The sequence below is a fragment of the Podarcis cretensis genome (assembly GCF_951804945.1).
Source record: "Podarcis cretensis genome assembly, chromosome: Z".
Taxonomy (NCBI): Eukaryota; Metazoa; Chordata; class Lepidosauria; order Squamata; family Lacertidae; genus Podarcis; species Podarcis cretensis.
Genome location: NC_137184.1, coordinates 45,635,406 through 45,662,763, shown reverse-complemented (window position 1 = coordinate 45,662,763; position 27,358 = coordinate 45,635,406). Strand labels below are relative to the sequence as shown.

At 44.2% G+C, this 27,358-nt stretch overlaps 1 protein-coding gene across 4 annotated transcripts in view; it reads right to left on the bottom strand.

Moving 5' to 3' along the window:
* MCF2 (MCF.2 cell line derived transforming sequence) overlaps positions 1-27,358 on the bottom strand; it is an 81,958-nt gene that overhangs the window by 13,616 nt on the left and 40,984 nt on the right. For 3 of the 4 annotated variants that reach the window (XM_079962662.1, XM_079962665.1, XM_079962664.1), the window contains 17 exons: positions 26,368-26,521; positions 23,940-24,060; positions 22,796-22,910; positions 22,088-22,207; positions 21,417-21,608; positions 19,431-19,622; positions 18,915-19,086; positions 15,962-16,050; positions 14,469-14,557; positions 14,030-14,096; positions 12,702-12,817; positions 12,490-12,559; positions 9,770-9,862; positions 7,066-7,158; positions 5,932-6,057; positions 4,208-4,429; positions 1,252-1,344 (listed from right to left, as the gene is read on the bottom strand). In XM_079962662.1, the coding sequence (XP_079818788.1) occupies positions 1,252-1,344; positions 4,208-4,429; positions 5,932-6,057; positions 7,066-7,158; positions 9,770-9,862; positions 12,490-12,559; positions 12,702-12,817; positions 14,030-14,096; positions 14,469-14,557; positions 15,962-16,050; positions 18,915-19,086; positions 19,431-19,622; positions 21,417-21,608; positions 22,088-22,207; positions 22,796-22,910; positions 23,940-24,060; positions 26,368-26,521 (2,124 nt within the window). Of the gene's footprint in view, positions 1-1,251; positions 1,345-4,207; positions 4,430-5,931; positions 6,058-7,065; positions 7,159-9,769; positions 9,863-12,489; positions 12,560-12,701; positions 12,818-14,029; positions 14,097-14,468; positions 14,558-15,961; positions 16,051-18,914; positions 19,087-19,430; positions 19,623-21,416; positions 21,609-22,087; positions 22,208-22,795; positions 22,911-23,939; positions 24,065-26,367; positions 26,522-27,358 lie in introns of all 4 variants that reach the window. The other variant, XM_079962663.1, reaches the window with a different exon arrangement.

Below are 27,358 nucleotides of genomic sequence, written 5' to 3'. Positions count from 1 at the left end.
TAAGACTAAGGTACTTTCAAGAATGTATAACTTGCTGTTAAAATGGAATACACAAGACGAAATGGTTAAATCGGTTATGATAAAGTGGGCTCAGGATATTGGGCATAATATTATGTTTGAGGATTGGGAAAGGTTGTGGACCACTGGGCTGAACTTCACTGCATGTAATGCTTTGAAGGAAAATGTAATGAAAATGATATATAGATGGTACATGACCCCAGTTAAGCTTGCCAAAATATACCATTTGTCTGATAATAAATGTTGGAAATGTAAAGAACACGAAGGAACATTCTTTCACCTCTGGTGGACTTGCCCTAGAGTGAAGGCCTTTTGGGAAATGATATATAATGAGTTGAAAAAGGTATTTAAGTATACCTTCATTAAGAAACCAGAGGCCTTCCTTCTGGGAATTGTCGGCCAGAAGGTGTTAAAGAAGGACCGAACATTTTTTATGTATGCAACAACGGCAGCAAGGATACTCATCGCTAAGAGCTGGAAAACTCAAGATCTACCCACACTGGAAGAGTGGCAGATGCAGCTGATGGACTATATGCAACTGGCCGAGATGACTGGCAGAATTCGAGACCTGGGAGAAGAGAGGGTTGAAGAAGATTGGAAGAAATTCAAGATCTATCTACAAAAGTATTGTAATTTGGTTGAATGCTAAGAAGGATGCTAGATCATAAATAATTGCCTACCATTGAATCAGATTTGAATTTGACGATAAGTGAGACTGAGGGAAACACAAAATTTTTGGAGATTAGATTAAATTAACTGAATAAGATTTAAGAATATAAATAAGATGCTAAATTGCTGGAAAAAATTTATACTGATGTAAGTGGGAGTGGGAGACGTGAGGGAGTCCAAAGAAGTTCTGAAAAATGTGTTATGATCCACGTTATATTGTTTATTATTTTTGCATTTGGTATTTTAAAAAAAATCTCAATAAATATTAAAAAAGAAAAAAAAGAAAATGAAGCCTCCATGGCTGAGGGCAGTATATCATAAGAACATCAGAAGTATTTGGCTACAGGATCAGGCCAAAGGAAGGCCCTTCTAGTCCAGTGTCCTGTTCACACAGTTGCCAATAGGATGGTCTGATCCTGCAGGACACATATGGCTGCAAACAAGAGGCATGAATATGCTGCAGTAACTTACCTGGACATAATTTGAGGAGCAAATGCTTAACCTGGTGGAGCCAATGGTCTGGCTGGGGGAAAAAGGGAAAATCCTTACAAAAGCAAAACAAACCTGAACAACATAGACCTCTTCCCGACCGCTATACCAGATCTCAAACTTCCGATGGTCTCCTTTCACATTTTCAGTGATCCCAACAGCGCTCATCTAAAAATAATAACAATAAAAAGCACTTATAGTGATTCAGTGATGGACAGACAATCTAGGTGGACGGCATTATATTTCTGCATGCTTTGACATGGGCCTTCATTGGATGGGAGAGTGCATCTCTTTTACAGAGAGCCAGCGGTGGTGTAGTAGTCAAAGAGTCAGACTAGGACCTGAGAGACCCAGGTTCAAATGCCCACACAGCCATGAACCTCACCGGGTGACCTTGGTGGGCCAGCCACCTTCTCCTAGCCTAACCCACCTCACAGGGTTGTTGTGAGAGGCTAAAATCAGGCAGAAGAGAGAGCCAAGCACACTACCCTTGAGCTCCTTGAAGGAAAGGTGGGAAATAAAGGTGCAATCAATCAATCAATCAATCAATCAATAGTTAACAGCCTTGTCGGAAACAGAGCCCCTGCCATGGAGGAAGGAGCTCTCAAATATTCTGCACCCTCTTGTGGGGCTCCAACATTTCATGTAGACCCAAACTCAGGGCAGCAGTAATACCATCTTCTCTGACCCCTGAAGCTAACCAGGCTCCTCATCTGGTGCCCCTGAAGCCTCTGGCTCCATGTCCAGATCACTGCTAGAATTGGGGGTCATGGCATCATTTATTTTTAGGAGTGCCTGGCGTTCTCTGGTCCATGGGGTCACGAAGAGTCGGACACGACTAAACGACTAAACAACAACAACAACATGCCACCTTTATCTTCCAAGGATCTCAAGATGGTCTTCCCCATTTCATCCTCACAACAGTAAGGTAGTTTAGGTTAGGAGGCTGTGACTGGCCCAAGGTCACCCAGTGAGCTTCACGGCTGCTTGGGGATTCAAACCCTGCTCTCCCAAGTACTAGTCCAATACTCTATAACCATTATGTCACACTGGGTCTCTCCACTCACCTTCTGGCCAGCATTATGAACTCCCTTTAAGCAGCTAGTTTACTAGATCTACATCCCCTTAGGGACCCAGGTGGAGGGGGGGGGGTAAGAACCCAGGCAAACCAGTCACTCCTTATAAATATGAATAAGCTGTTTATAAATAGATGTTCAGTTTACAGTTCCCATTGTTCACCCTTAATAAAACACTCTGTGTTCTCCATGCGCAAAGAACAATGCTGTCAGGTGGCCTGAGACATTAAACCAATGAGGCCACCTGGCTAAACCTTCTGTTCCTTCCTCTCTGTTTTCTCTTCTTGGCATGGCTATCATCAGCTATGGAAGGCAGCCTCAGGGACACAAGAAGTCATTTGCCAATTAAGTTTTATTTCTGCAAAATTGGTTTCCAGGCACTGCTGAGAAAACAAGCTGTACCACCAGTTTGGGGAACTGGGGTGCCTTTTTCTCACAGCTGTGGCTACTTTTGCACAGAAATGGTCTCCATGCTCTGGTAACTTCCAGACAGGGCTGTTGCCATGTGCTCGACATGGGCCTGCCCCTTAAAGGTAATATGGAATCTTGAATTGGTCCAGAATTCAGCAGCCAGATTATCTCACATAGGCAAACATGTTGGCTAGTTCATATCTGGTCCTAATTCAAGGTGCTTGCATTAGTGCAGGGGTCAGCAAACTTTTTTTGGAGGGGGCCAGTTCACTTTTTCCCAGACCTAGTGGTGAGCTGGACTGCACATGCTGGTCCTTTCATCTGCAGAGAACAGGGATTGATCAGGTATAGGAGGGGCAAGATGATCTTTCAGTTCAATTTATGGCACGTACACAGCTTAAGTTACGGTCTTCCATCCTCTTTCTGAAAGCCAACATTTGTATTTTTGTTAACAGTTCGGCTGGAATAATCTTGGAAGATAGGAAGCCTTTTACAGAGTCAGAGCATTGATCTATCTAGCTCAGTATATTGTCTACACAGGCTAGCAACAACTCTTCTGCGTTTCAGGCAGGAGACTCTCCCAGCCCTACATGGATGGAGCTGGGACCTTATGCGTGCAAAGCAGGTGCTCCAGCACTGTAATTAACCTTCCCTTGCATGAAGCAGCTTTTACACTCAAAGGAGATGTAAGGAACACCAGGATTTTTCCTGGAATTACAAATCCCTGAAATGTTCGACTTGTGAGAACAAAGGAAGGACTTGACACAAATGCACACATGCCTGGAGCGTAACAAAAGGCAGTTCACCAGAAAACTGCAAATCTGCAATCAGTGAGAAGAAAATCCATTGTCACAAATTCTGACAGAACTATCATAGGAGCAGATGGCTGGTTGGGCACCCAAGGCAGATGCAAGAAGCTGATAAGTATCAAACCAGAGTGAGGGTCTTTTAAAAAGAGGCTCAGAATCTGCTTTTATACTGTCGGTTAATGGAATGGAATTGTTATGAGCTTATTATTATTGATACAAACTTTCATGCAAACTGCTCTGGGCACTGTCTGACATAAAGTGGTACAGAAGAATCTGAAATTAAGGTAAATAAATAAATAAAACCATTTTGGGGAGTGGGGCAATAAACCTAGACTTTATATATTGTTGTCTGGTTGGGAAAATTTCCTAAATATGTTCCACTTCAGATCAGCAGTGTAGCGTCTGTTGGCACTTAAAAAAAAATAATTATTGGAACAGGAAGATTAACAATAACATAACACCATATAATTCTTTCCAATTAATCTAATTTTGTTCCATGCTAGCCACTTATCCACTTTTTTGGTTTTTGCATTTGAAAAGGGAAGAGAAAGGGAGGGGGGAAGGGGGTGGATAATCTAACCCGCCCCCCCCCCGCCAGAGAAAACAATGTTGCGCTGTGTGTGTGTGTGTGTGTGTGTGTGTGTGTGTGATGCAGTGATGAAGCACTTTGCTAAAAACCAACAACAATGAAATGCCAAAGGTGGAATGCTGAATCTCCTTGAGGCTCCCACTTACCTTCAGAAAGTGCTTAAAACTGTACGAGGAGCTTTTGTCGTGGCTGTCGCCGTGGTCCTCTCTCTTCTTGCAGAAGACCAGTGCTTTCTCATAGAGGAAGAGGTGCCTTTGCATTGGCTTGAATCTGGCCAGGTCCTTCATTTTCGTGGGGCCTTTCCTGTGCCCCGTCCATACACTGAAAGATCCTTGCATCAGCACTTTGCCCAGCTCACCGATGTCTCCCTGGTAAGAACAATTGTATTTTGTTTGCTTGTTTTTAATTCACACAGGGGTTTCTTATCACAAAAGTGACTTACAAAATAAAACAAAGCCTTCCGAAGACCCTTTCAAAGAGCTGCCTTGCTCTATTCCTTTGAAAGGGGCTTTATCCTGGCACTGCCAATCAGTTGAACCATGGTGTTTTCCAGCACCCTTTTGGCCAAGGCAAGTCCTTATCTGCCCTGTGCCTGATATCATATACCCCTTATGGTTCTGTTTTGGCCAAAATGGTCTCCTTGCCCATGAAGAGGGAGTGGCACCCCAGCATTGCAGCCAAAGCGTTCTTCCCCAGCCAGATGTGGAATTGCCAGGAAATCCGCTCCACTTCCGCATGGGGAGGAGTTGTGGTAGACTGTGTGACCACCCACTCTCCTCCGGGGGGGGGGGGGGGAGGGCGTAGTCCCGCATTGCCCGGGGGATCCCGGCCACATCAGCGACCGGCCAGCCAATCTGCTGGCCGCAGGTGTGTGGCCGGGACCATTCAAAATAGAGGCGCAAGCCGGAGGGCTTCCTCTTTGGCTCGCTTCCTCAATCACCTGCCCTCCCTCCCTATTTTGCAGGTTTTGTTCCTTGGCCTTGCTATGGCCATCGGTTGGCCGCCATTGAGGGGCCTGGTAGGAATTTTTCCACTTGGCAAATTGGCACAGGCCATTTGGTTTTCGCCTACCTTGTAGCAATCGTCACAACTTTGTTAGGGTTGCGGTTAGGCATTGTTTGACCTTATGATGGGGGAGGAGAGGGGTGGCCATCACCTCCCCCTCCAAGCTTAAGGGTATTCCGTTAAAGGAATCCGGGGATGTCCGAAGCCCGGGGCGGGGCTAGGGCCATGACACGACCCTGACGGGAACACCAGGGGGAACTCGAGTTGGTCTGCATCGACGGGGCTCTCTCTACCGGTGGTTAACCCTTACTGGACTCCCTGTGTGATGGGCAGGAATCAGATATAGTCGGGTCCATTCAATGCCTAAGCCAATACCGCTCACATTCTGTAAGCAATAAAGCTGTGGCCAAAATTTGCCCAATAACATTAACTTAATATTTGTTTCCTTGTGTGTGTTATTTCTCAACAAGGGGGTGGCTTCGGGGTCTCGACACACAGCTGAACCTAAGACCTTCCACATACAAAGCAAGGTCCTCCCCTCTGCTCCTAGATTCCAGACTCAGTGGCCTTACTGGGGAAAGAGTGCTATTCAGATAGTAACACAGAGATGGCTGCTCCTCTTTTTATTATTATTAATACCCTGCCCATCTGGCTGTGTTTCCCCAGTCACTCTGGGCGGCTTATAGCATATCTAGATGGAAGTGTACTAAGCCAGTCTTCCTGCATTCGGAGCCCCTTCTGCTCATTCTGCTGAGTGGGGCCTCGACATCTGCCCCCCAAAGTCCTGCCCCGATAGCCCCACTGCATCCCATTCCCACTTAACAGCACAACGGATGCCTTCCCAACCAAAGAAAAGTCTACTTACATCATAGCCAGTTATCGAAATCTGATGCATGGAGTCGTTGACTGACTTCAGCAAATCCAACATGGCGACCAGTGCCTCTTGGAGCTCCTGGACGCCTTCACAACTTGTGCTGTATTTCAGCAGCTCCTGAAAAAACATCAAAGTCTGAAAACATCCTGAAGTCAGGATTTTCTCTGCACTCCAGGCGCTTCACATAGAAATATGTCAAACGTTGCATTGACTGCAATAAGAATGCCAGAAGAGCCTGCTTGCTGGATCAGAGCAGCAGCCCATCTAGTCTAGCATCCTGTTCTCATGGTGGCCAACTAGATGCCCTGAGAACAACAGTGCTCTCCACACTTGTGATACTCAACAACTGGTATTCAGAGCCAGACACTTCTGACATCGGAGGGGCCACATGTTCACTGTGACTAGTAATTATCAATAGATATATCCCCCATGCATCTGCCTAATTGCCGTATTTTTTGCTCTATAAGACACATTTTTTTCTTCCTAAAAAGTAAGGGGAAATGTGTGTGCATCTTATGGAGTGAATGCGGGCTGCACAGCTATTGCTGAAGCCAGCAGAGCGAGATCTGCGCAGCGCCTCTTGTTCTGCTAGCTTCCCAGCAAAGCGGGAGGAGGAACAGAAGGGAGCCCTTTCATCCCTCATCCCGCTTCGCTGGGAAGCCAGCAGAGCAAGAGCCGCTGTGCAGCTATCGCTCTTGCTCTGCTGGCTTCAGCAATAACTGTGAAGCTTGCTTTGGCTTTTCAGGGAGGTGGGAGAAGGGATGGAGGGCAGCCCACCAGTCCCTTCTCCCACCTCCCAGAAAAGCCAGCAAGAGCCGCTCTATCTTTAAAGAGCTGCGCCGAGTGTGTCTGCGGCTCTTGCTGGCTTTTCTTGTTTTTCTCCTCTAAAAACTAGGTGCGTCTTATGGTTGGGTGCATCTTATAGAGTGAAAAATACGGTATATTTTAAAACCATCTAATTTGTTGGCCTTCACTACCTCTTGTGGAAGTGGATCCCAGTGCTTGGGAGTTTAGGAGACTCCCCTCACAGAGCTACAGTTCCCAGAGCTACCATTCTGTGAGGGGGTGCATTCCTGAATGATGGAAGTGGTGTAGAACCATTCTTAGGAACAATGATATGAATACCTTCAGGAGCAGCTGGTATTTTGTTAAGCGTTGCACAGGTTTGAGCAGATAGGAATCCAATGCAAGCTTATGCTCCAATTTCCTTTGGCATTCCTGCAACAAAACGGAAAGGCAAAATGTGGCACATTGTGTATGTCATCTTTTAAAATAAAAAAATATTAAATTCAGTACATGATTTTGGACTGGTGTAAAATTTTAACAAGAGGTGTTGAGGTTTATAAATTAAATGATTGGTAGCAATGTAATCTTAGCACCAAAATAGGCAGAGTAAACAATTAAGACTTGGAATTTGCAACAGCAATGATCATAGCAGCCAGACTAGCCATTGGAAATCAGTTAAGTCCATTGACATATTGAAATGGTATAAAAACATATGGTATGTAGCACTGTTGTTCATATTGTGAAAGAGAAATTAAAGGAAGGGCACCAAAGTTATTGAGAAATGGAGTTTGTTAAATATTGGAATGCAAAACTCAAAGACAATGTCAAGCCTTATATATTTTTGCATTCATATGTATAATTTAACACCCAGTTTAAAATATAATAGTTACCAGGGATGCTCAAGAAGTGTATACAGCACTTTTTAATTGACTTTTGGTTTCAGAATACAGTGATATTACAAAATTATATATATATTTATTTGGCAATGATTTGATTACTTTGCATTTTTAAATGTTTTCAAAAATTAACACTTTAAGTTTTTTTGCAGAAGCTAATCTGGATGGCTGCTGAACATACAGGTCATTGGGAGGGGCCCAATGCTGCTTCCTCAGCCCCTGGAGAGCTATCACAAGGCCCAGGAGATGACAGTAGGCTAAAGAGGCAAAATCTAAAGGTTGTATAAAGCAGCTGATGAATAAATTTGTTCCTAGCTGTATTTTCAGATGATTTCTTAATCCATGTGCCAGGATCTCATTAATAGGCTGCCTCACAATCAGCATTATGGAAATGATGCAAAACTAGAGCTATCAAAATGAAGAGCAAAAAGTTTAGAAGTTGTTGCCCAGTTTGGGATGCATATATATTTCCGGTTGTTGAAGCAAGTCACCTCAATAGCGCTGGGCTGAGATGTTACAGCACCTGAGGTGGAGCCCAAAATGCTGCCCCACTCCCTAGTGGCATAGCATGGGAGGGGGCCACAGGGAAGGTTGTCCCAGGTACAAAATTGTTAGGGGGCACAGAATTTCAACACACAGTGCTGCCTCAGTACAGCTGTGCACTTCCATTGCTGGGCTCTGTTAAAAATGGCTTCTCTATGCGAACCAGGAAGTGACCTCTCTAGACAACAGAACAACTCTTGTTTTCTAACTTTTGCAGCTGTGATCCCCTGGGTGATGTGGACGGCATTAGGCAGTTGAATGTCATGAATGAGCCAGCTCCCAGTGACGGTTTGCAACCAGCTAAAGAAAGAACAGAGAGGGTCAACTGCCAGGCAGGATGAGCATTGGCTAGTGCCAACTCCCCCACCCCTTGGAATGCCGGTTGATAAGGGAATGGCTGAGAGTGAGCCAGAACCCAGCCAACGCTCTTGAGAAGTGCAAACTGGCGCAAACAGAGAAGGAAGCAGTTTGTCAGAATGGGAAGAGATTGGAGCTGAGCCAATCCCTCCTAAGAGTACACTGTCTCCTAGGTGGAAGTTACAAACTATACCCACAAAGGAGGAATGGATTTGTAAACTAAACAAATATTTGATTTTGGCAAAATTAACTGCTATAATAAGAAATCAGTCGAATGAAAAATTTAAAAAAGAGTGGAAATGTTTTGATGAATATATGGCAAAATATTGCTCAAAAAAAGATGGTACTAGATGGAAGAAAAATTAGTAAGGAAAGATAATAAGAATATATAGATGATTTGAGAAGATTGTAGAATGCAAAGATTATTGTCAATTGTATAATGTGGAGGAAATCGAGTGGGGGTGGAGGGAAGTGGGAGGAAGGGGAAAAGAATAATATGATGGATTGAGGAAATATAAATGTAAATTTATGGGGGGACGGGGAAGAAATGGTGTTGGCTTTGCTACATCTGTATAGTAATGTAATATGTAAAAACCAATTAAAAAAAACATTGTAACAAACAAACAAAAGAGTACGCTGTCTCATGAGTGGGCTGGCCTTGCACCACATCATAAGACAAGCCTGAAAAAATCAGGCCGATGGCTCATTTAGCCAAGCATCCCATCTTTACCAGTGGCCAAGAAGGAGAAGCTTGCAAGCAGGACCCAAGCGCAGCAACCGCACTCTCCCCTCCTGCAGTTTGCAGCAACGTGTTTCCAAAAGCATTGCTGCCTCTGACTGTGGAGGCGGAGAACAGCCATTGTGGTTAGTAGCCACAGATAGCCTTATCCTCCACGAATTTGTCTAATACTCCTTTAAAGCCATCCAAGTTGGTGATCATCACTGCCCTCCTGTGGGAGTGAGTTGCAAGAACCAATGATCCCTATCTTTAAGTCTGAACAAAATGCTTGTTTAACCTGGATTGTGCATTGCTTTGTAACGATTTGCTGGGTCTCTGGACCATAATAAAGATTGATTATGATTACATTTCAATCCCAACCTTTCCTCCGAGAGCTCAGTGTGCCATACATGGTTCACCTCTCCTCATTTTATCCTCACAACCACCTACCTGCAAGGTAGGTTAGCTTGGCAGATAATGACTGGCCCAAGTGAGCTTTTCGCCTATCACCATAACAATGTGAAAATACCTGGAAGAAGAGGCTTTCTGCACACTGCCTCCACAGGTACTCAGATCGCGGCTTATTCTGACAATATTTCTCGTACATCTGAAAATCTTCTCGCTGCAGGAGGAAGGAAAGAATGATAAATATGTAACACCCCCTTGATTCTAAGTACATCCATTGCAGGAAACTTGTGTCAGACCGCCACAGAACCTGTAGCTGTCTAATTCAAGTGGAACAGCCATACACCTGACCACAGAATTGTAATAATAATAATAATAATTTGTTATTTATACCCCGCCCTCCCCAGCCAAGGCCGGGCTCAGAGCGGCTTACAAGCAATAATAAAAACAAGATGAATGATTACAACTTAAAAACAAAAATGAAATACAACATTAAAATATTGGAACATTAAAATATTAAAATGTAGCCTCATCGCAGGAGGAGAAGGAAAAGAAAAAAGAAAGAGAGGGAGGGAGGGAGGGAATCAAATTGGCTCCAAGCCAAAGGCCAGGCGGAACAACTCTGTCTTACAGGCCCTGCGGAAAGAAATCAGATCCTACAGGGCCCTGGTCTCATGAGGCAGAGCGTTCCACCAGGCCGGAGCCAGAGTTGAAAAGGCCCTGGCTCTGGTTGAAGCCAATCTAACTTCCTTAGGGCCCGGGAGCTCTAGGGTGTTGCTATATGTGGACCTTGAGGCTCTCCGTGGGGCATACCAGCAGAGGCGGTCCCGTAGGTACGAGGGTCCTAGGCCGTGAAGGGCTTTAAAGGTCAAAAGCAGCACCTTAAATCTGACCCTGTACTCCACTGGGAGCCAGTGCAGCTTGAAGAGCACTGGGTGAATATGCTCCCATGGCAGGGACCCCGTGAGGAACCTCGCTGCCGCATTCTGCACCCGCTGGAGTTTCTGGGACAGCTTCAAGGGCAGCCCCACGTAGAGTGAATTACAGTAGTCAAGCCTGGAGGTGACCGTCGCATGGATCACTGTGGCCAGATGGTAGAGATGGAAGTGATCCCGAGCGTCACCTAGTCCAGCCCCCTGCAATGCAGGAACCTGTTCTGGATCATAGAAATAGAGCACATGCACTGCATGCTAAAGGTCCCAGGTTCAAATCCTAATATCTCTAGGTAGGACTAGGCAAGATCCTTGTTTGAAACTGGGACAGTGCAGTATGACTGGAGTGGGACACCTCAGGCCTGGGGAAGACTGCATATTATTATCATCATTATTATTATTTATTAAAATTTAAATGCCGCCCTTCTCCTGAAGATTACAGGGCAGTTTACAACATAAAACCACAAAATGCATAACATAATGACAACAACAACAACACACACACACGCAATTGAAAAAGCCATAGATTATTTAATCAGCCAATGACCTAGCTGAAAAGGAATGTTTTTGCCTGGTGCCTAAAGATATGTAGTAATACTAATCATGATGATAATAATTTATTATTTATATGCTGCCCATCTGACTGGGCTGCCCCAACCACTCTGGGTGGCTTCCAGCAAAATATAAAACCAGAGTAATGAAGGCACCAGGCGAGTCTCCCTGGGGAGAGCATCCCATGAACACTCATACATCCTCTTTGGCCTCTGAGTCTGACCTTGTCCACTGTGGCCCTTGGAATGGGTCCCCAGAAGGGAATGTGGCCCCCACACTGCAAAAAGCACCGCCCCACACAGAGACACATTGCTGCTCCTGTTTAGTGAGTGAATAGGAAGCAGAAAAGTAATGCTGTTGGTTCCAGGAACATAGGAAGTTGCCTTATGCTGCGCCAGGCCATTGGGTCAGTCTAGCTCACTATTGCCTACCTCAACAATGGGCAAGTTTTTCCTGAAGTTAGCTACATTCCCTTTGGGGCAACCAGTTGGAGGCAGAATGCTGGTGGCGGGAGGAAGTGGGGCCAAGGTGGGGCTAATCTCTCCCCACCCAACCGCCTTGTCTACCACTCACCAACCAACAGGGGAGGGACAATTTTTCTTTTACTAGTGGTCTAAGTTGAACACATGCAACAGGCTTTCCTTAAACTTATACTACAAGGCTGGGGAATGTTTTTCGACCATGGGCAGCCTTCTGAAGGCCACAGGCTGATGATGTTTGGGACCATAGGCGAAAGCAGGCAGAGCAGAGAATGTGGGTTTTACAGGGACATGGGTGGCGCTGTGGGTTAAACCACAGAGCCTAGGACTTGCCGATCAGAAGGTCGGTGGTTCGAATCCCCGCGACGGGGTGAGCTTCCGTTGCTTGGTCCCTGCTCCTGTCAACCTAGCAGTTCGAAAGCACATCAAAGTGCAAGTAGATAAATAGGTACCGCTCCAGCGGGAAGGTAAATGGCGTTTCCGTGCACTGCTCTGATTTGTCAGAAGCGGCTTAGTCATGCTGGCCACATGACCCGGAAGCTGTACGCTGGCTCCCTCCGCCAGTAAAGTGAGATGAGCGCCGCAACCCCAGAGTCGGCCACGACTGGACCTAATGGTCAGGGGTCCCTTTACCTTTACCTTACTTCTTAGACCAGACCATCCCTCTCCATCCTCCACCGAAACAGGTAAGAGGCATTACCCGGGTTTAAGGACACATTCAGGCCAGACAAAAACAATCAGGGTGTCTAAGTAGGGACAGGAATCATGGCCTGGTGAGAGTTCTGAGGGCCAGACAGGGAGGCCCGGAGAACTAAGGTTCCCCACCCCTGATCTGGAGCAAGAAGGATCATGAGCACAGCTCCAACAACATGCCTACTGACCCTTTCCAAGAAGCAATAGCCAACTTTCTCTGGGGCTTCCACGCAGCTCTCCAGATGGTGGAGGAAAATCCTGCAAGAACAAGAAAGAGGAAGAGGATGGAGAGGGTAGGAATGAAGAGTGGGTTACGTTTGCTTCCGGAACTCATTTTTAAAGGCATGGGGTGGTAGAGGTGGGGAGAGACTGACAATGCAAAGGTTTGGCGGTGTCTTACTTGTTGTGAAAGTCGTAAATCTCTGGCATGTTTCCAAACAGAACATCTTTGCGGTTTTGCAAGGGGGGTGGCAAGAGAAAGGCCATGGTGGGGTTGTCCATCTCAGCTCTGTAGCCCTGCCGACAGCACAACCCCAAATGCAGTATTAGGCACACATCCAGATTGTCTGACCCCAAAAGGCCACTTTTAGTAGCATCATCACCTCTTGGTCCTAATGCTAAAAATCTCTTTGCAGTCGTGCACCAGCCCCAGAGGTGTGTTTGTTTGGCTTGTGTGTTTTCAGAGTATTATGACAGTAAAAATACGCCTCTGAGTGGCATGTTCAACAGGAGAATGTGAATAAGAATAATAAATGTTACAACTGGAATGGAGAGTAGGGATAGATCAATATATCAATTTTGGTTTTGCTCAGTTTCACATCTTTCCCATTATTAAGTTCAGTTTCCCAGATTTGCACATCAGTTTGCATTTATTTATTTTTTAAAGTAAAAAGTCCTCATGAAAATTTATCAGCATCTAGTAGGCATTTCTCCCATTATACAAATTTATTTCTGCATGTGATACTGTCTAATACAGTGGTACCTCGGGTTACATACGCTTCAGGTTACATACGCTTCAGGTTACAGACTAACCCAGAAATAGTACCTCAGGTTAAGAACTTTGCTTCAGGATGAGAACAGAAATCATGCTCTGGCAGTGCAGCAGCAGCAGGAGGCCCCATTAGTGATTCAGGGTAAGAACAGTTTCAGGTTAAGAACGGACCACCGGAACGAATTAAGTACTTAACTCGAGGTACCACTGTATGCATATTTCAGTTTTCATCAATTTTGCATGCACAACTTTCTCCTAACACGTTTTTTGCATATTTAATCCTAATGTATATAATTATATTAATTGTTCGATGAATTTGTTTTTGCCTTATTTGTATGCTATTTTGTTTTTAATATGATTACCACAATTGTAGCATTGTCTTGAAAATATTAATGCTATTGTTATTGTGAGCTGCATTGAGATCAGCATTGCTGCTGGAATACAAATATGAAATCATTTTTTAAAAAAAAATCATAGATCAACATTTTTGTACACATTATTTGGTTGGAGAACTGTATTGCCAAATACAGAGAAGTTTGACTTTCTAAGGGCAGATGCATTTTGGTTTGTGTATTGCTTCAGGAAGTGTGAATTAGGCTAAAACATGCACAAAACTGAATTCCTCCTCATCCTGCGCATCTGTTAGCATCTAGCTTACTTGCAGTCAGATACAGAAGTAAAATAAGCATCCCGGATACATCTAAGGGTGAAGCAAGAAGAAACAAAGGCACACTTACCATCAAAATGGTGAACAACTCCTCAACGTAAACCCGCTCAGTTTCTATAAGCTCGTTTATCACATAGCTAAAATGAAGAGGGGGGGAATCAAGGTTGGGTACATGTAGAAATTCCACAAAGAGCTGGGGAAAAACAGTAGCATGTGCTTTCTAAATGTGCAAGAATTTATTGGAGGAAGAAAAACATAAATATTCTAGTCCTCATGTTACAAAGATGTGCTTGAAAGGGTGAGAGTAAAGCCTGGTTATTCCTCACCCCCCCACCTCACCGAAGGGGCGTACATTTTGCTTTGGATGAGGCCTAATCATCACAGCAAGGCCAAGGTCGTTCTTTGAATGCTTTGAGTAAAAGGAACAGAGAACTTTCCCAAGCACAAATCAGGGTTTGTTTGCATGACTAGCAGAGAAGTTGGTGGATTAAAAAGGGGCTGAAGAATACCTTTTTAATATGTCTAAACTGTCTTCACTTTCTGATATGCAGAACTGCAGTGAATTCCTTTTCTCCTGATAATCGTGCATCACTTCAATCTGGAGGGAAACAACATGCTTTAGGAAGAGGAAAAATAATAATAAAAAAAGCTTTGAAATGACAACTTGAAGCCTGCTATTTTAAAATGATTCATGTGCTGCCCTAAACATGAACTTGCATTTTGCAATGTACTAGTGGGGTACATCGCTGTTAGAGGAACCTTTTGCAGCATGGAGCCTCATTCCCCAGAGGACAACTTTATGGTGGCCACACAACTGCGGTTGGGGGCAAAAAGAAATAAAAGTGTAGCCAGAGGCAAAAAAAGGGGGAGCAGAGCAACAGATGTGATTTTCACCTTTGTACATCATGCAACATTCCAGCAATGTAAAAAGCCAGAGGTTTCCAAGCACATAATAAGCATAATTACTGATTTATTGCACCTAGGCAAAAGTAGACAAGGAGGTCACAGAGCATGACCAACAAATAGGAGTCAAAGAGGGCTGGGTGGGTAGGGGCAACATTTGGTCCCAGGTCTGGAGTTCCCCATCCCTTGTTTACTGTCTAGAATCTGACACAGGAGAGTCAACAGAAGAAGGGGAAGGAAATAGTAGCAGGATGGAAGAATGAGCTTGAGGAAGCTTGCTCATCTCCTTCCCCTCTCTTCCCCTAGCACAGACTCAAGGACTAGAAGCATCTGCTTCCTAATTTAAACAAACCACTGCCTAAAGCAGCCCACTCTAAGCTATTGTTAGCTTAAACTCCGGCTCTTTGAAACAAGAGAAGATCAAACCATGGTTTCTGAACCAAGATTGTTAAATAAACCATAGTTTAAAACAACTTCCGCACCCCAGACTGGATTCAGCAACAAACTGTGGTTAGTTTACACTCAGAGGAAAATGCTTCCGATCTCCAAGCCATACCAAAGGATCAATGAGCCATGATCCAACGGCTTATCCAGGTTAGTTTATGTAGCACTAATTTAAAGCTTGGTTTGGGCATTTCGTCTGAACCGGGCAAGTGAGTAGGCATAAGACTGCACTGATAAAACTTCTGTCCCATTTACACATTTTAGCTATGTGGTCTCCCGTCCATCTTGTTTTTTTATGCTTGTCCTGGACAAGGAGTGTCAATGCTGCATGAAAAGATGTGGTTTGAGGAGCATTTTGTTAATAGTATGCAGGATTTCCCTCAAAGTCATTCCTTTGACTATGGTATGTAGCCAAAACAGCACCAACTGTGCACAACAGAGACGAATCAAGCACAACAAGGATAGATCATGTTCAGTGTCCTTAGAATGCTCAGCATCTATTGCAAGTAGGGAGACTGAAGTTGGTGAGGAATGGAATGGAGTCCTTTAGAAAAGGGCATGGCTGGTTGGATGGCAGGTAGGAACACGGAACAGGGCCATTCCACATTGATTTTGTGGACATCACACTTGTACTTAAACATTTTTAATCACCTACCTTGCGGGAACTTTGAGATTTCCTTGAAGTCTTCTTCCCAGGAAGTGAGATATCAAATGAGAATTTCAAACTGGAATTAAAATCTACACCTTGGACATAAGAAAAAGAAGAAAAGCAGATTATAGTCTACAAGTTACAGATTACTTTTGTGCAAAGGAATCACATTAAACTACATTACACCACCTGTTTAAAAGGTAGATATGTTCAGTTAGTTAATGCTGGAAACAAAATAGATGTGAGTGTGTTCCTGTGTGCACACATGTTTTAACAAACAGGATGAAACATTTTAAAAGAGAAAAAAAGTTATTGGGGGGAACTATTAATTATAACAAAAGATTTGAAAATAAATAAATGGCGTTTAGGAAACAAAAGATTTTTTTTTACGAAGTAATCACACAGAATTTGAAATGAACAAAATCTGAGATTAAAAGTTAAAAATTCATAATCTGACAAGGTACCAGGAAAAGGTCTGAAGCATCCTATTTTGCTTTACTGCCTCTTCAAGTTGCATTTTTATTTTTTATTAAATTTGTATACCACCATTCATCTGCAGATCGCAGGGCATTGGGTTATATCCTACTCGGAGTAGACCCATTGAAGTGGCTACATTCGGACTATTTAAATGTTACTACTCTTGACTGTTGTTAAGCTGGCCACTATTTGACTATTTGTACATAACTCTGAGATCTAATATTATCATTATTCATTTATATACTTCTTTTCACTCCAAAAGCCCCCCCCCCAAAAAAAGAAGAGTGGTTAATAATATTTTAATAAACAACAGATAATGTGCTATATCCAGCTTTGATGGCATTTCTTGGGTAATTAAATTTCCCACACAAACCTGCACCATCAAGCCACCATATTGTTGTGGAGCTAGCATTTATTCATGCAAAACTTTATTTATTTAAAGTACTTCTACACCAAACTTCAGCTTAAAAACACCCAGTACATCAATCAATCAATCAATCAATCAATCAATCAATCAATCATTTAGAAACACTCCTAAAAAACTACAATTCCCGGGATTCTTTGAGGGTAGCCATGATGTCTGTTTAGAGTGGTATAAAACTGCTTTAAACTCATAATGCAGCTGGACCACACTGAAAGGATTTCTGGATATAACGGAAGGGTGGAAATACTGATAAGGTTACACATATCACTCTGCCCAGCCCAAGTCCTTTAATACACATATTTCCTATAAAATCTAACCATATATATTTTCTATGTTAAAAAGAATCTAAAATAAGGCCCCTCAAAGGAAAGGCAATGGAGATTCTTTCCAGGAGAAGATGCAACTGAGGAAGAAAAGGAACAGTATCTAATTTTATTGACATAGATAAGTGTTGAATATCCGTTAGATAGAAGAAGCACCTTTAATGAAGTAATGGGCAAAGGATGTTGGGAGAAAAACAGACGCAGAAGAATGCAAACAGATATGAAGAGAAGCTGCCCCATCTTCAAACTGCGCTGTTGCAAAAATAGAACGGTTACAACATTACTACTTCCACAAGGTCTCATTGATGTCGGACAGCATCATCAGAAAGAAAATCCCAAATAAGGTAGAGGGTTTTAACTGCATTTGCCCAGCTGCCTACAAGCTCTTAAAATGACAGGCAGCACTTCTGTGAGAGATCCCTAAGGATGTTAACTGGGAGAAACCCTAAATCAGCATATACCAAATACATAAATAGCACAATCCCAGTTTGGGCTGGACAACCAGTGGTTTGCTGAGCACAAATGACAGTTCCCAGGGGGTTCAATAAAATGATCATTTCTGCTGACAGTCTGAGATTACAGAAATCAAAACGTCTTGTTCACATGTTACACTGAACACAGGTAAAAGCTGTCTATGCATGTATAACTATTTATACGAAAGAGTGTTGCACTTGCAGATTTACACAGCTTAGCTGTATCAAAACACAGGTACACAGACTGTGGACTCATCTATACAGCTGCAAATATAATGTTTTAGGTGTGTTTTAAGTGCATTATACAAATGTGGCACTAGATGGCGAGGATGAGCTTAGGGCAAATTCAATATATTTTTCAAAACATTTTTTTTATTTAAAAAAAGCAATTTTGCAACGTTTTTTATATGTGTCTAGATTCTACCTGTGTTATCGTTGAATGTCACATGTGAATAAGTGCATAAATGTACAACTCAACTATTTGTGTACATGGATTGTTTACTCGTTGAATGTAACATGTGAACAGCCTTGGAGGGCCACCTGCAAACCAAAACACTTTGCCTGAGAGCTGTCCTGTCCTGTAGTTAGAGCACCCAGAGGAATGTAGTTCTCCTTTAAGGTAGAGGGACCCCGACCATTAGGTCCAGTTGTGGCCGACTCTGGTGTTGCAGCGCTCATCTTGCTTTACTGGCCGAGGGAGCTTTCAGGCTGCTAGGTTGGCAGGAGCAGGGACCGAGCAATGGGAGCTCACCCCGTCGCGGGGATTCGAACCACCAACCTTCTGATCGGCAAGCCCTAGGCTCTGTGGTTTAATCCACAGCACCACCAGCGGCCCAGTAGTCCTCCTTTAGAAGACATCTAAAATCTTCAAGCAGAAGTTCCTCTCCAGCAATCACACATGTCTCCCATTATGTAAAGAGTGGGGAGAAAGAGGTCACATATTAAAAGTGCAATACAGATGAATAATTCAGATTGCAAAAGGGATTCCCTCCATACTATATTAAGTGGAGGCTACGAGAGATATAAATAACAATCAGTTTGGGTTATTTTTTGAAGACACTGTAGGGTACTTAAAGAACACACTTGCAAAACAGCTCTGAGGACTAGAGAAGGAAAAGACGTTGGTGCCCTCCACAGTTAGCTTCACTCTCTGATTACACATACAAAGAAATCTACGACATTATCAAGCCCATTCTCATTCCATCTTCCCCACGGCTACCTAATGAACATTTCTGAATGACGTAACTTTAAAAGCAGGTTACCATGTTTGGGGGAAAACAAAGGAGATTTCGACCGGGGTGGGTTTTCTGGCCGTGGGGCTACCAGCTGCACTGGGCGTGCTTGTTTGTCCGCTAGCTTTTTGAAGCACGCCTGCCTGTTCTCGAACATGCTCCGCACATTCTCAAGCTTCATCTGGACCATTTGTATCCGAGCCTGCAGATTCCAAAAAGGAAAACCCCATAAGCAAATCTTGCAGAATTGGCTTGTCACATATCATGGGTGTTTGATCAAGCCCAGCTCCTGTGAAGCGGAGGTCAGTTTGAGACACAATATTGAATCTCCTAGTAGTTCAGGCGAGTGATCAGCTCTAATCTGGAAGCCTCCATAAGAGGCAGGGACCCACTTTGGCGTAAAGCCTGGGAGGCAACCCCGGCCTAGGCCAACAAGCTTAATTGCTCCAGTATTTTCAGATTGTTGGATTCAAGGCTAGCACACTGTGTAGCGGAGCTCTTGCTATCACGGCCAGCACGAATGCGATTCCTCTACCACGGGCCTACCTTTAGTTCAGGAGTTAAGATGGGCTCAAAGTCAGAGTACAGGGTTTGTGGGTCAACATATAAATGCAGCGAAGAACTCTCAAGGAAATTCTCTATGTCTTGGAGAGCTTTCTGGGCACCTTCTCGAGACTGGCATTTATCCATCTGCTGGTTGGCTAGAAGGTAGGCTCCTTCATCGCAGCACTCCAGGGCCTGGTGAAAAAACATGAGTAGGAACAGGTTGGTGGTCATGCCTAGGGTAATGACCAACTGGCTGTCTGTAGGCAGCCGTGGACTTCCCCTCTCCCATCTGTTATGAACAGGCTTAGAGGACAGGAGGAGATTCAAGGTGGAAGTACTGTCTCCAATGTCCTCTTCCAACCAGCTCCAGCAACTGCCTAACCCTCTTATTCTGATGCATTGTTGTCATCATGTGCTTTGCATCCAGTGCCAGGAAAATCACGGGTCACCCTTATTAAGGAGACCTCCTACACTGTCCTAGACAGAAGAGGTGGCTCTTTTATCATTCTCTGTGAGGGTGACTCCTCCATAGCTTCTCCTGTTCCACAGCCATGCTTTGACATGCAATTGCAGAATCAGCTATGAGCTCTTAAAGGGAGGGGCAGTGGAAGAGAAGGTCCAGTCTGTAAGTCTGAGTACTGCTAGGCCATAAGACCTGCAAAAGCAGCCAGAACTTCCAGGATTCCCAAGCGTTTCCCAAGTGCTGTTGTTGGTCTATGGAGGACAGAAAAGGGAGCCACATGAAAAGATCCCCTGAGGTTTCTTGCAGAGCTGAGGCTTCTTGGAGACCAGTAAGACCTGCAGCAGCAGTTGGAACTTATTTGTTAATTAAATTCCAAAATACAACACCAAAAAATAAAAATAAACCTCTAAGTCTAATTTTTCTTTCTTATACTGAATTTGCTAATTGTTTATATTTTTTGTCCAATTTGAATTTATTGAATATGTTTTGTAAATTGACTTCTCTCCCCCACCCCAAAGCTTTTGATGATTGATTACAGGCTGCTTTGGGCACAGAGTTCAATGTGGAAATGCAGCATTTAAATGCCTCTGGTCCACTGCAGAGCAACATCTTCTGTAGCTCAGCCTGCAATTTCCTATGAGACCTGTCCAGGGTCCTGATCTGCCTTGCCTTGGCCAGATCAGACCGGATCTTGACAATTTCTACCACTTCCCTTGCAAGCCCCAAGGCCTGTGGTCCTGATCTCCCCTGTCTCTTGACATTTAACAGGCAGCCTGTGTGGTTTGAAATCAACTGTGCAGGCAAAGGCATCCCACTTTGAACACCCCAGTGAGTAGCCAACTGTCAAGGCTCGCAAAGTGGCATGCATAGATCTTTCCATAGAGCTGTGCAGGATCAGCAGTACCAGCAAAAACAAACATACAAAAACACCCTTTCATTCCAGCCATATCTTTGCCTGTGCCACAGCTGGTATCATTGATGGGAATGGCTGGGCTAATAATAATAATAATAATAATAATAATAATAATAATAAATAATAATAATAATAATAATAATAATAATAATAATAATTTATTATTTATACCCCGCCCATCTGGCTGGGCTTCCCCAGCCACTCTGGGCGGCTTCCAAAAAATATATTAAAATACTGTAATACATCAAACATTAGGCTCCAGACTGGAGGTTCCCTGCTCCTGGCCTACAAAATTAGAATCCTGAACCAACAAGAAGTCAACTCCACAATCCAGGATGATGCAATAGTATAATTTCATCTTCTTCTACGTTATCTATTCTGGGGAGGAGGAAGGAGCTATGTGGGACACTGAAGCCTCGGAAATGCTATTTAGCCTTCCCTCTGGCTTCTTTAATTTTGAGAAGATTTCACTCCCACACTTGCAAACTTGTAAATTAAAACTGGGCTTCTGTGGCTAGTAGCTCATCCTGCCCTCCTGCAGGATCACAGCAGATGCACAGCTCCATCCTTTGTCATTCACTGTGTCTGGAGGTCCACCTCTGGACATTACCTGCTGCAGAGAAGTGAGAAGCTCCAAGGTTCTTTGGAGCTGGTTGTGCTTCCTTTTGATCTCCTCCAGCAAGATATCCGAATGGTGCCGCAGCTCATTACACTGCTGGCAGATCAAGTTGAGGGCGTAGTGGTGGTTGGTTGCCAGCTGGTGCCCATGAAGGATCACAACCTGAGCCTTCCCTGTCAACTCCTATGTAACATCCAAATAAAAGAGGGGGTAGGAGTTATATTTCTAGACTGTGTGAGGCAGAAGGGTCACCATGTGGCCTCACAGGCCTCTCTATCTAGCCCTCAAAGCTCTTCCCAGGCAACACCTTCTCTCCCCAGTCACACACTGTCCCTAATTCACAGCCTCTTTGAGTCTTGTTTCCTGGCTGGAATGTGTCCTTCAACTCTGATCATGCCCCTTGCATGTGAGGATGGAGGAAAAATGTGAGAGAAAGCAGCCTACTGCACAAAGGCAACGCTTACAGTTGTTGCTCTGCCAACTTTTGTCCCTTGTGTCATCTGCTGAAGAGGTGTCAGAGTGCCCCCCACCTCTAGCTATCCTGGTCAATAGTCAGGGGTCTTGGAAGCTGTAGTACAGCACCATGGAACACCTCCCCATCCCTGCTCTAGGTAGGTTAGGATGGCTGTTCCTCACTGACACCAATTGGATGGCGCTCTCACCTGTGCCATTTTGTTCAAGTTTTCCAGATCCAACACCCTCTGTTTTACTTGAGAGACATTATCTCCAGTATCCGGCAGCTCCCTTTGCTTCTCCATTAAAAATTCAATGGCTTTACTGAGCTAAAAGGAAGAGGAAATTTTGTCAAAAAGAAAAACAAAAACAGGAGGGGCACAATATTATTTAAAGCACAGAAGGGGGACACAGAAGTGTTCCCCTCGTGTAGTCTACACATCCCTCTTTGCTCTGTTTTCACTTGGAAGTGTTATGTTTGAGCAAGGAAGACATCTGAAGCTAAACAAGCAGAGAATGGGGGTGGCGGGGGTGGTTTTCTGCCCACCACTGGCTCCAGCTCCACACATCAAAGGAGCCACGCCCCCCATGACATCTCCTGCCAGTGGCGTAGCGTGGGGGGTGCAGGGGGGGGCCGGCCGCACCGGGCGCAACATCTGGGGGTTAGGGAAATCCACGGGTTAGGGGGCGCAAATCCACGGGTTAGGGGGCGCAAATTACTTGCCTTGCCCCGGGTGCTGATAACCCACGCTACGCCACTGTCTCCTGCAGATCAAAGGCCCTTCGCAGGAGGAAAAGGTCCTCTATACCTTTCAAGCACATAGTAGTTGAAAGCTACTGTGTGGGTCGAATGAATATTAAAAAACGCCAGCAATAGTTTCTTAGCCAAGGCTGATGGGATGGGGACCTCATCCTACCTCTTGGAAATGTTGCTCGAATTTCCAAAGCTGCAAATACTGCTCCATCTTCAGCTGATGTTTCTCCCAGAATCCATCAAAAGCAATTTCCATTTCATGTAACTGTGCAAGCAACCTTTTTTTCACAAGAGGGAGCTGATTTAGTTATCCATTAAAAAAAAATACTATGTAACCCAAGAAAAACATTAATAAAAACAATAAAAAAACCTCAACTGCATTTCTACCAAGTGGTCCCAAGCCATTAAAAAAAGACATTTTTACAAAGAGCTCAACCCCTTAAAAAGAAAAAGAAAAAAGCAGGCACCTTTTAGACTTCACACGATGTCCCTGATGTGGCATCATCAGAAATTTAAATGGACTCCAGCCACCCAATGCCTATTTGGACTTTGCCAAGCCCCCACTCCCCGAAAACAACCCTTAGGTGTTGTTGCAACCTCCTTTCACCAGGGAACAAATTGTAGCTTGTCCAAGGTAAAAGAAGGCTGTCCCATTCAGAGGTGGCACAGGTGCAAGACAGGTGAGTATGTTTCCATTGCACACAGAGAAGAAGAGGTTGTATCCAAGGTGGTGGCTTGCCTGCTTGCCCCCCCATAACTTTTGCCATTGCTGAGGGGTGGGTGGGAATGCACTCCAATGGAGTGCCTACCTGACCCCAGGCACACGGCTGCTTTCTTCCCCAACAGGAATGGAAGAGCATCTTCCAACCATCACAGACAACATCAAGCTAGATGGACTGTATAAAGATAATTTCCTGTTCGTATTTTGGGGGGAGAAGAGCTATTGCTCGGTGGTAGGGCTTCCACATGAAGAAGGTTCTAGGTTCAATTCCCAGCATCTCCAGGTAGGGCTTAGAACATAGTACCCAGCCATTGTGACTTAGCAGTCATTGATAGCCTTTATCCTTAAGTTCTCCTGTGCAGTGTTTTGCAGGAAATCTCAGGAGCAGAGAGTGCTCTTATACTCTGGTCCTTCTTATGGGTTCCCAACAGACATCTGCTTGGCCACTGTGAGAACAGGATGCTGGACAAGGTGGGTCACTGACATGATCCAACAGAGTTCATCTTATGTATCTATGCTTTCATTGGACAAGACAGTGATTCTAGTCAACAGCTTTTAAAATGTGCATGATGCTCAACATGCTCACCGGTTGACAGTCTCCCAGTCACCAGATCTCTCCTGTGGTTCCTCTTTGTCAGGTTCATCCATGTCAGGTTCCTCTAAACTACACAGCAGCATGTTTCCTTCTTTGGTCACTGTCGTAATATCTTCCTGCAGCATGTATAATAAGCACTGCTGATTAATATGTCACCAGAACCACCATGGTGGTCTTCCATTTCCAACTCAATGAGATGTCAAGGACCACAATTCCAAAAGGAGCCCTCTGAACCCAACCCTCAGCTGGAATCAAATCTACAGCACATCTGCAATTGCACCTGCTCAGATCAGTCCCTTGCCCCTGGGTATATTTAGCTTGCAGAAGAGAAGACTAAGGGAAGACATGGTCTTCCCTTAGACATGGTCTTCAAATATATGGTGGTGCTGTCATGCAGAAGATGGAGCAAATTTCACCTCTGTTGTTCTAGACGGCATAACTAGAAATATTGAGAACTAGAACCGTCTAATAAAAACTGAATATGTGTTTTATACTGATCAGCAACAGGACCAGGGGGCTGGACTCTTCCATTGTATTTCCCCATCAATTTTACTGTTTGTGTGAGTGGACCCACAAAAATCATAGATGACAAATAGCCATAATCTGCCTGGAAGCGGGAGAAATGAGCAACTGGGACCCTGCCTGCTGTATAAGCAGTACCCCACACAGCAAACTTAGGCACACTTCCAGAGCCAGTTTGCTCTCATTTCGGTTTAGGTATCATGGCTGCTTTTACAGGCACTCTAAACATAATGCCAAGCTCTCCATCAGCCTTATGTAAGGAAGCAGATATGTGCACAAAGGTCCAAGCAGCTTCTATGGAAGAGACACAAACATGGTGCTGCACCATCCATTTTTATCCATCATGACTGCTCTGCTGTGTACCTGAAACATACCACAACTGCTGGATGTGATGCAGGTCTAGCAATACCTGTATTAAGAGACTCAACATTAGGAAAACCTTCCCAATGGTATGAGCCATTTGAGAGAGATGGTGGACTCTCCTTCATTGGAGGTATTGAAGCCACAAGCTGGAATGGCCATCTGTCAGGGACAGGGATGGCTGAATCTGCCTCTTTCGGTTTCACATTTTCCCAATCTTAAATTCAGTTCTTCACATTTCTGCAGCAAACTGACAATCTGTCCAAGTTTTAGTGCAATAATAATAATCACATTTTTGTATGCAGTTTGGACAAATACACACATTTTTGTTAAGCCGTTTTCCCTAATATTTTTTGTTTGCTGTTTTATACATACAATTATATGCATACTTTACTCTGACATGTGCATTTTGGTCTATATTACTTGATTGGGGAACCACAATGCAAAATCCAGAGAACTGTGGATTTTGAAGGTTGTGTTTTGTCTTGGAAACTGCAATTAGGTAGTTTCACCTTCCAATGAGAACTGAATCGATTTCCCCCCTCCCCCAAGTCCCTGGTCAGAGATGCTATAGCTGAGGCAAGATCTCTATACAGAGTTCAGAGTCAGAACTGGCAACACTATTTCCTACTCTGTAATTTTGGATTTCCTTGCTCGTAGGCAGAGTGTAAGGTCTAAGGGGACAGAAGGTAATGCAATATTTGCTTATGAAACTTTGTATGTACCATGAGCCTTTCTGAAGTTGTAGAAATAAGAAACAAGGAATGACAGCTGGGGCCGAGACACAAGAAATCACAATCAATCACTTCGAAATGGCAGGATTAATAAGATAGATGCACATCAGTTTGAGCAGGAGTAAAATAATTGCGTTGAAGAATTGCTTTGATGAATGGACTGGATTTCCTTGTCCCTTCCTCCACCCATCAAACATGGCAGCCTTTAGCTAGCAAATAGTGATTCCAGGATAATAATATACCATAGCACAGGGGCAAAAGCAAGGAAAGGAAAGCAGGACAGCGAAATGTCATTTCCTCCCTGACATCCCAACCTGTTTATTGAATAGTTGCTTGTGTGGAGATCATATGACGCTCCCCCCGCCCAACACCTGCTAGGGAACTAGGTTTGTTGCAGAACCCCTTCACATCTAAATGCAATCTGAATTTGGTCTATGGTCAGAGGCAGTAATGGTTCTGAATACCAGTCGCTGGAAACCAGGGGAGGGAAGAGTGCTCTTGTGCTCGGGTCCTGCTTTCCGGTTTCTCTTGGGGGCATCTGGCTGGCCACTGTGAGAACAGGATGCTGGACTAGATGGGCCATTGGCCTGATCCAGCAGGCTCTTCCTAGATGCTTATGCTAGTGTGCGATTGAGTCCCACCCCCAAAAAAGTCTAGAATCGCTTCCCACCCCCGCACCAGTGCTTTACTCTAATTGTGCAAACCTAAATCTCCAGTATGGGATTGAACCTTTCCTGCAAAACAGTTATCGAGTCTGGAGGTGACCAAAGTTTTTCACAGGATCAGGTAGTTTCGGATGCAACTTGCCTTCAGCTGATAGTATTTCTCTGTGCGCAGTGCCAGGATGCGTTCAATTGAGTAGGCATCATCTGGGAGCTCTGTTTCTGCCAGCTCCATGCCAAAGGATTGCAACATCTGGGCAATTTCCTTCACTGTTAGTGCAAAGCTTTCTATGGCCTGGGGGAGAAAGTTTTCTGTTAATCAGCTTGGCGTGCCGCTTGGTGCTTAAGCTTGATAAAAGCAGCAGTGAGGTATTTATTTATATAGTTGCTTATTTTCATTTAGGAATTGCTTCCCCTGATGGATTTGCAATGGACAACAAAAAGGCATCGGCAATAAAAACATATTCAGGTCCAATACAGAACAAATTCAGGTCCAATACAGGTATAGACTGGGATAAAAACAAATCTGCACTTTAAAGGATGTTTAGAAAACCAAGGTGTTCTCTAGGCACAAACAGATAATGGAGACTTTCAGACCAGGGGGCTTCCAAATGGAAGGTGCTGCCACACTAAAGGTGTGATTTCCACACAACATGCACCTCCGGGTGATATGGTACCTGCAGGAGAAGGCCCTCTCCTGAAAAGTGCAGTGATTGGTTGGGTATATAAGTGGTGAGATGATGAGCTTTGTACACCAGCATGTCCTGCTAACTGAACACAATGCATTCTCTGGAAATTGTTCATTAGGTGAGCAATTCCACTGATTGCTAGAGGGTAAATTCTAATGTGTTCCTGACCAAGGAACTTTCACCCCACCCAAAAGCCAAAGAAATCCTCAGGAAACCACAGGAGAACCCAGAAAAGTTTATCTCTGGTTTGTCTGATCACTCTCCCTCCCTCAGCCAACCAGCGAAAGGCAAACAAGGAAGTAAAAAATGCTCTCTGTTCTGATATCTGAATCAGCAGTGTGTATAGCAAATTTCAGGTACTGTGTTTGGATATGCGAATTTTCACATAGCGAATGTTCATAGAGCAGGACCTACATACACCTATAACTTAGTTCAGCTGTTGT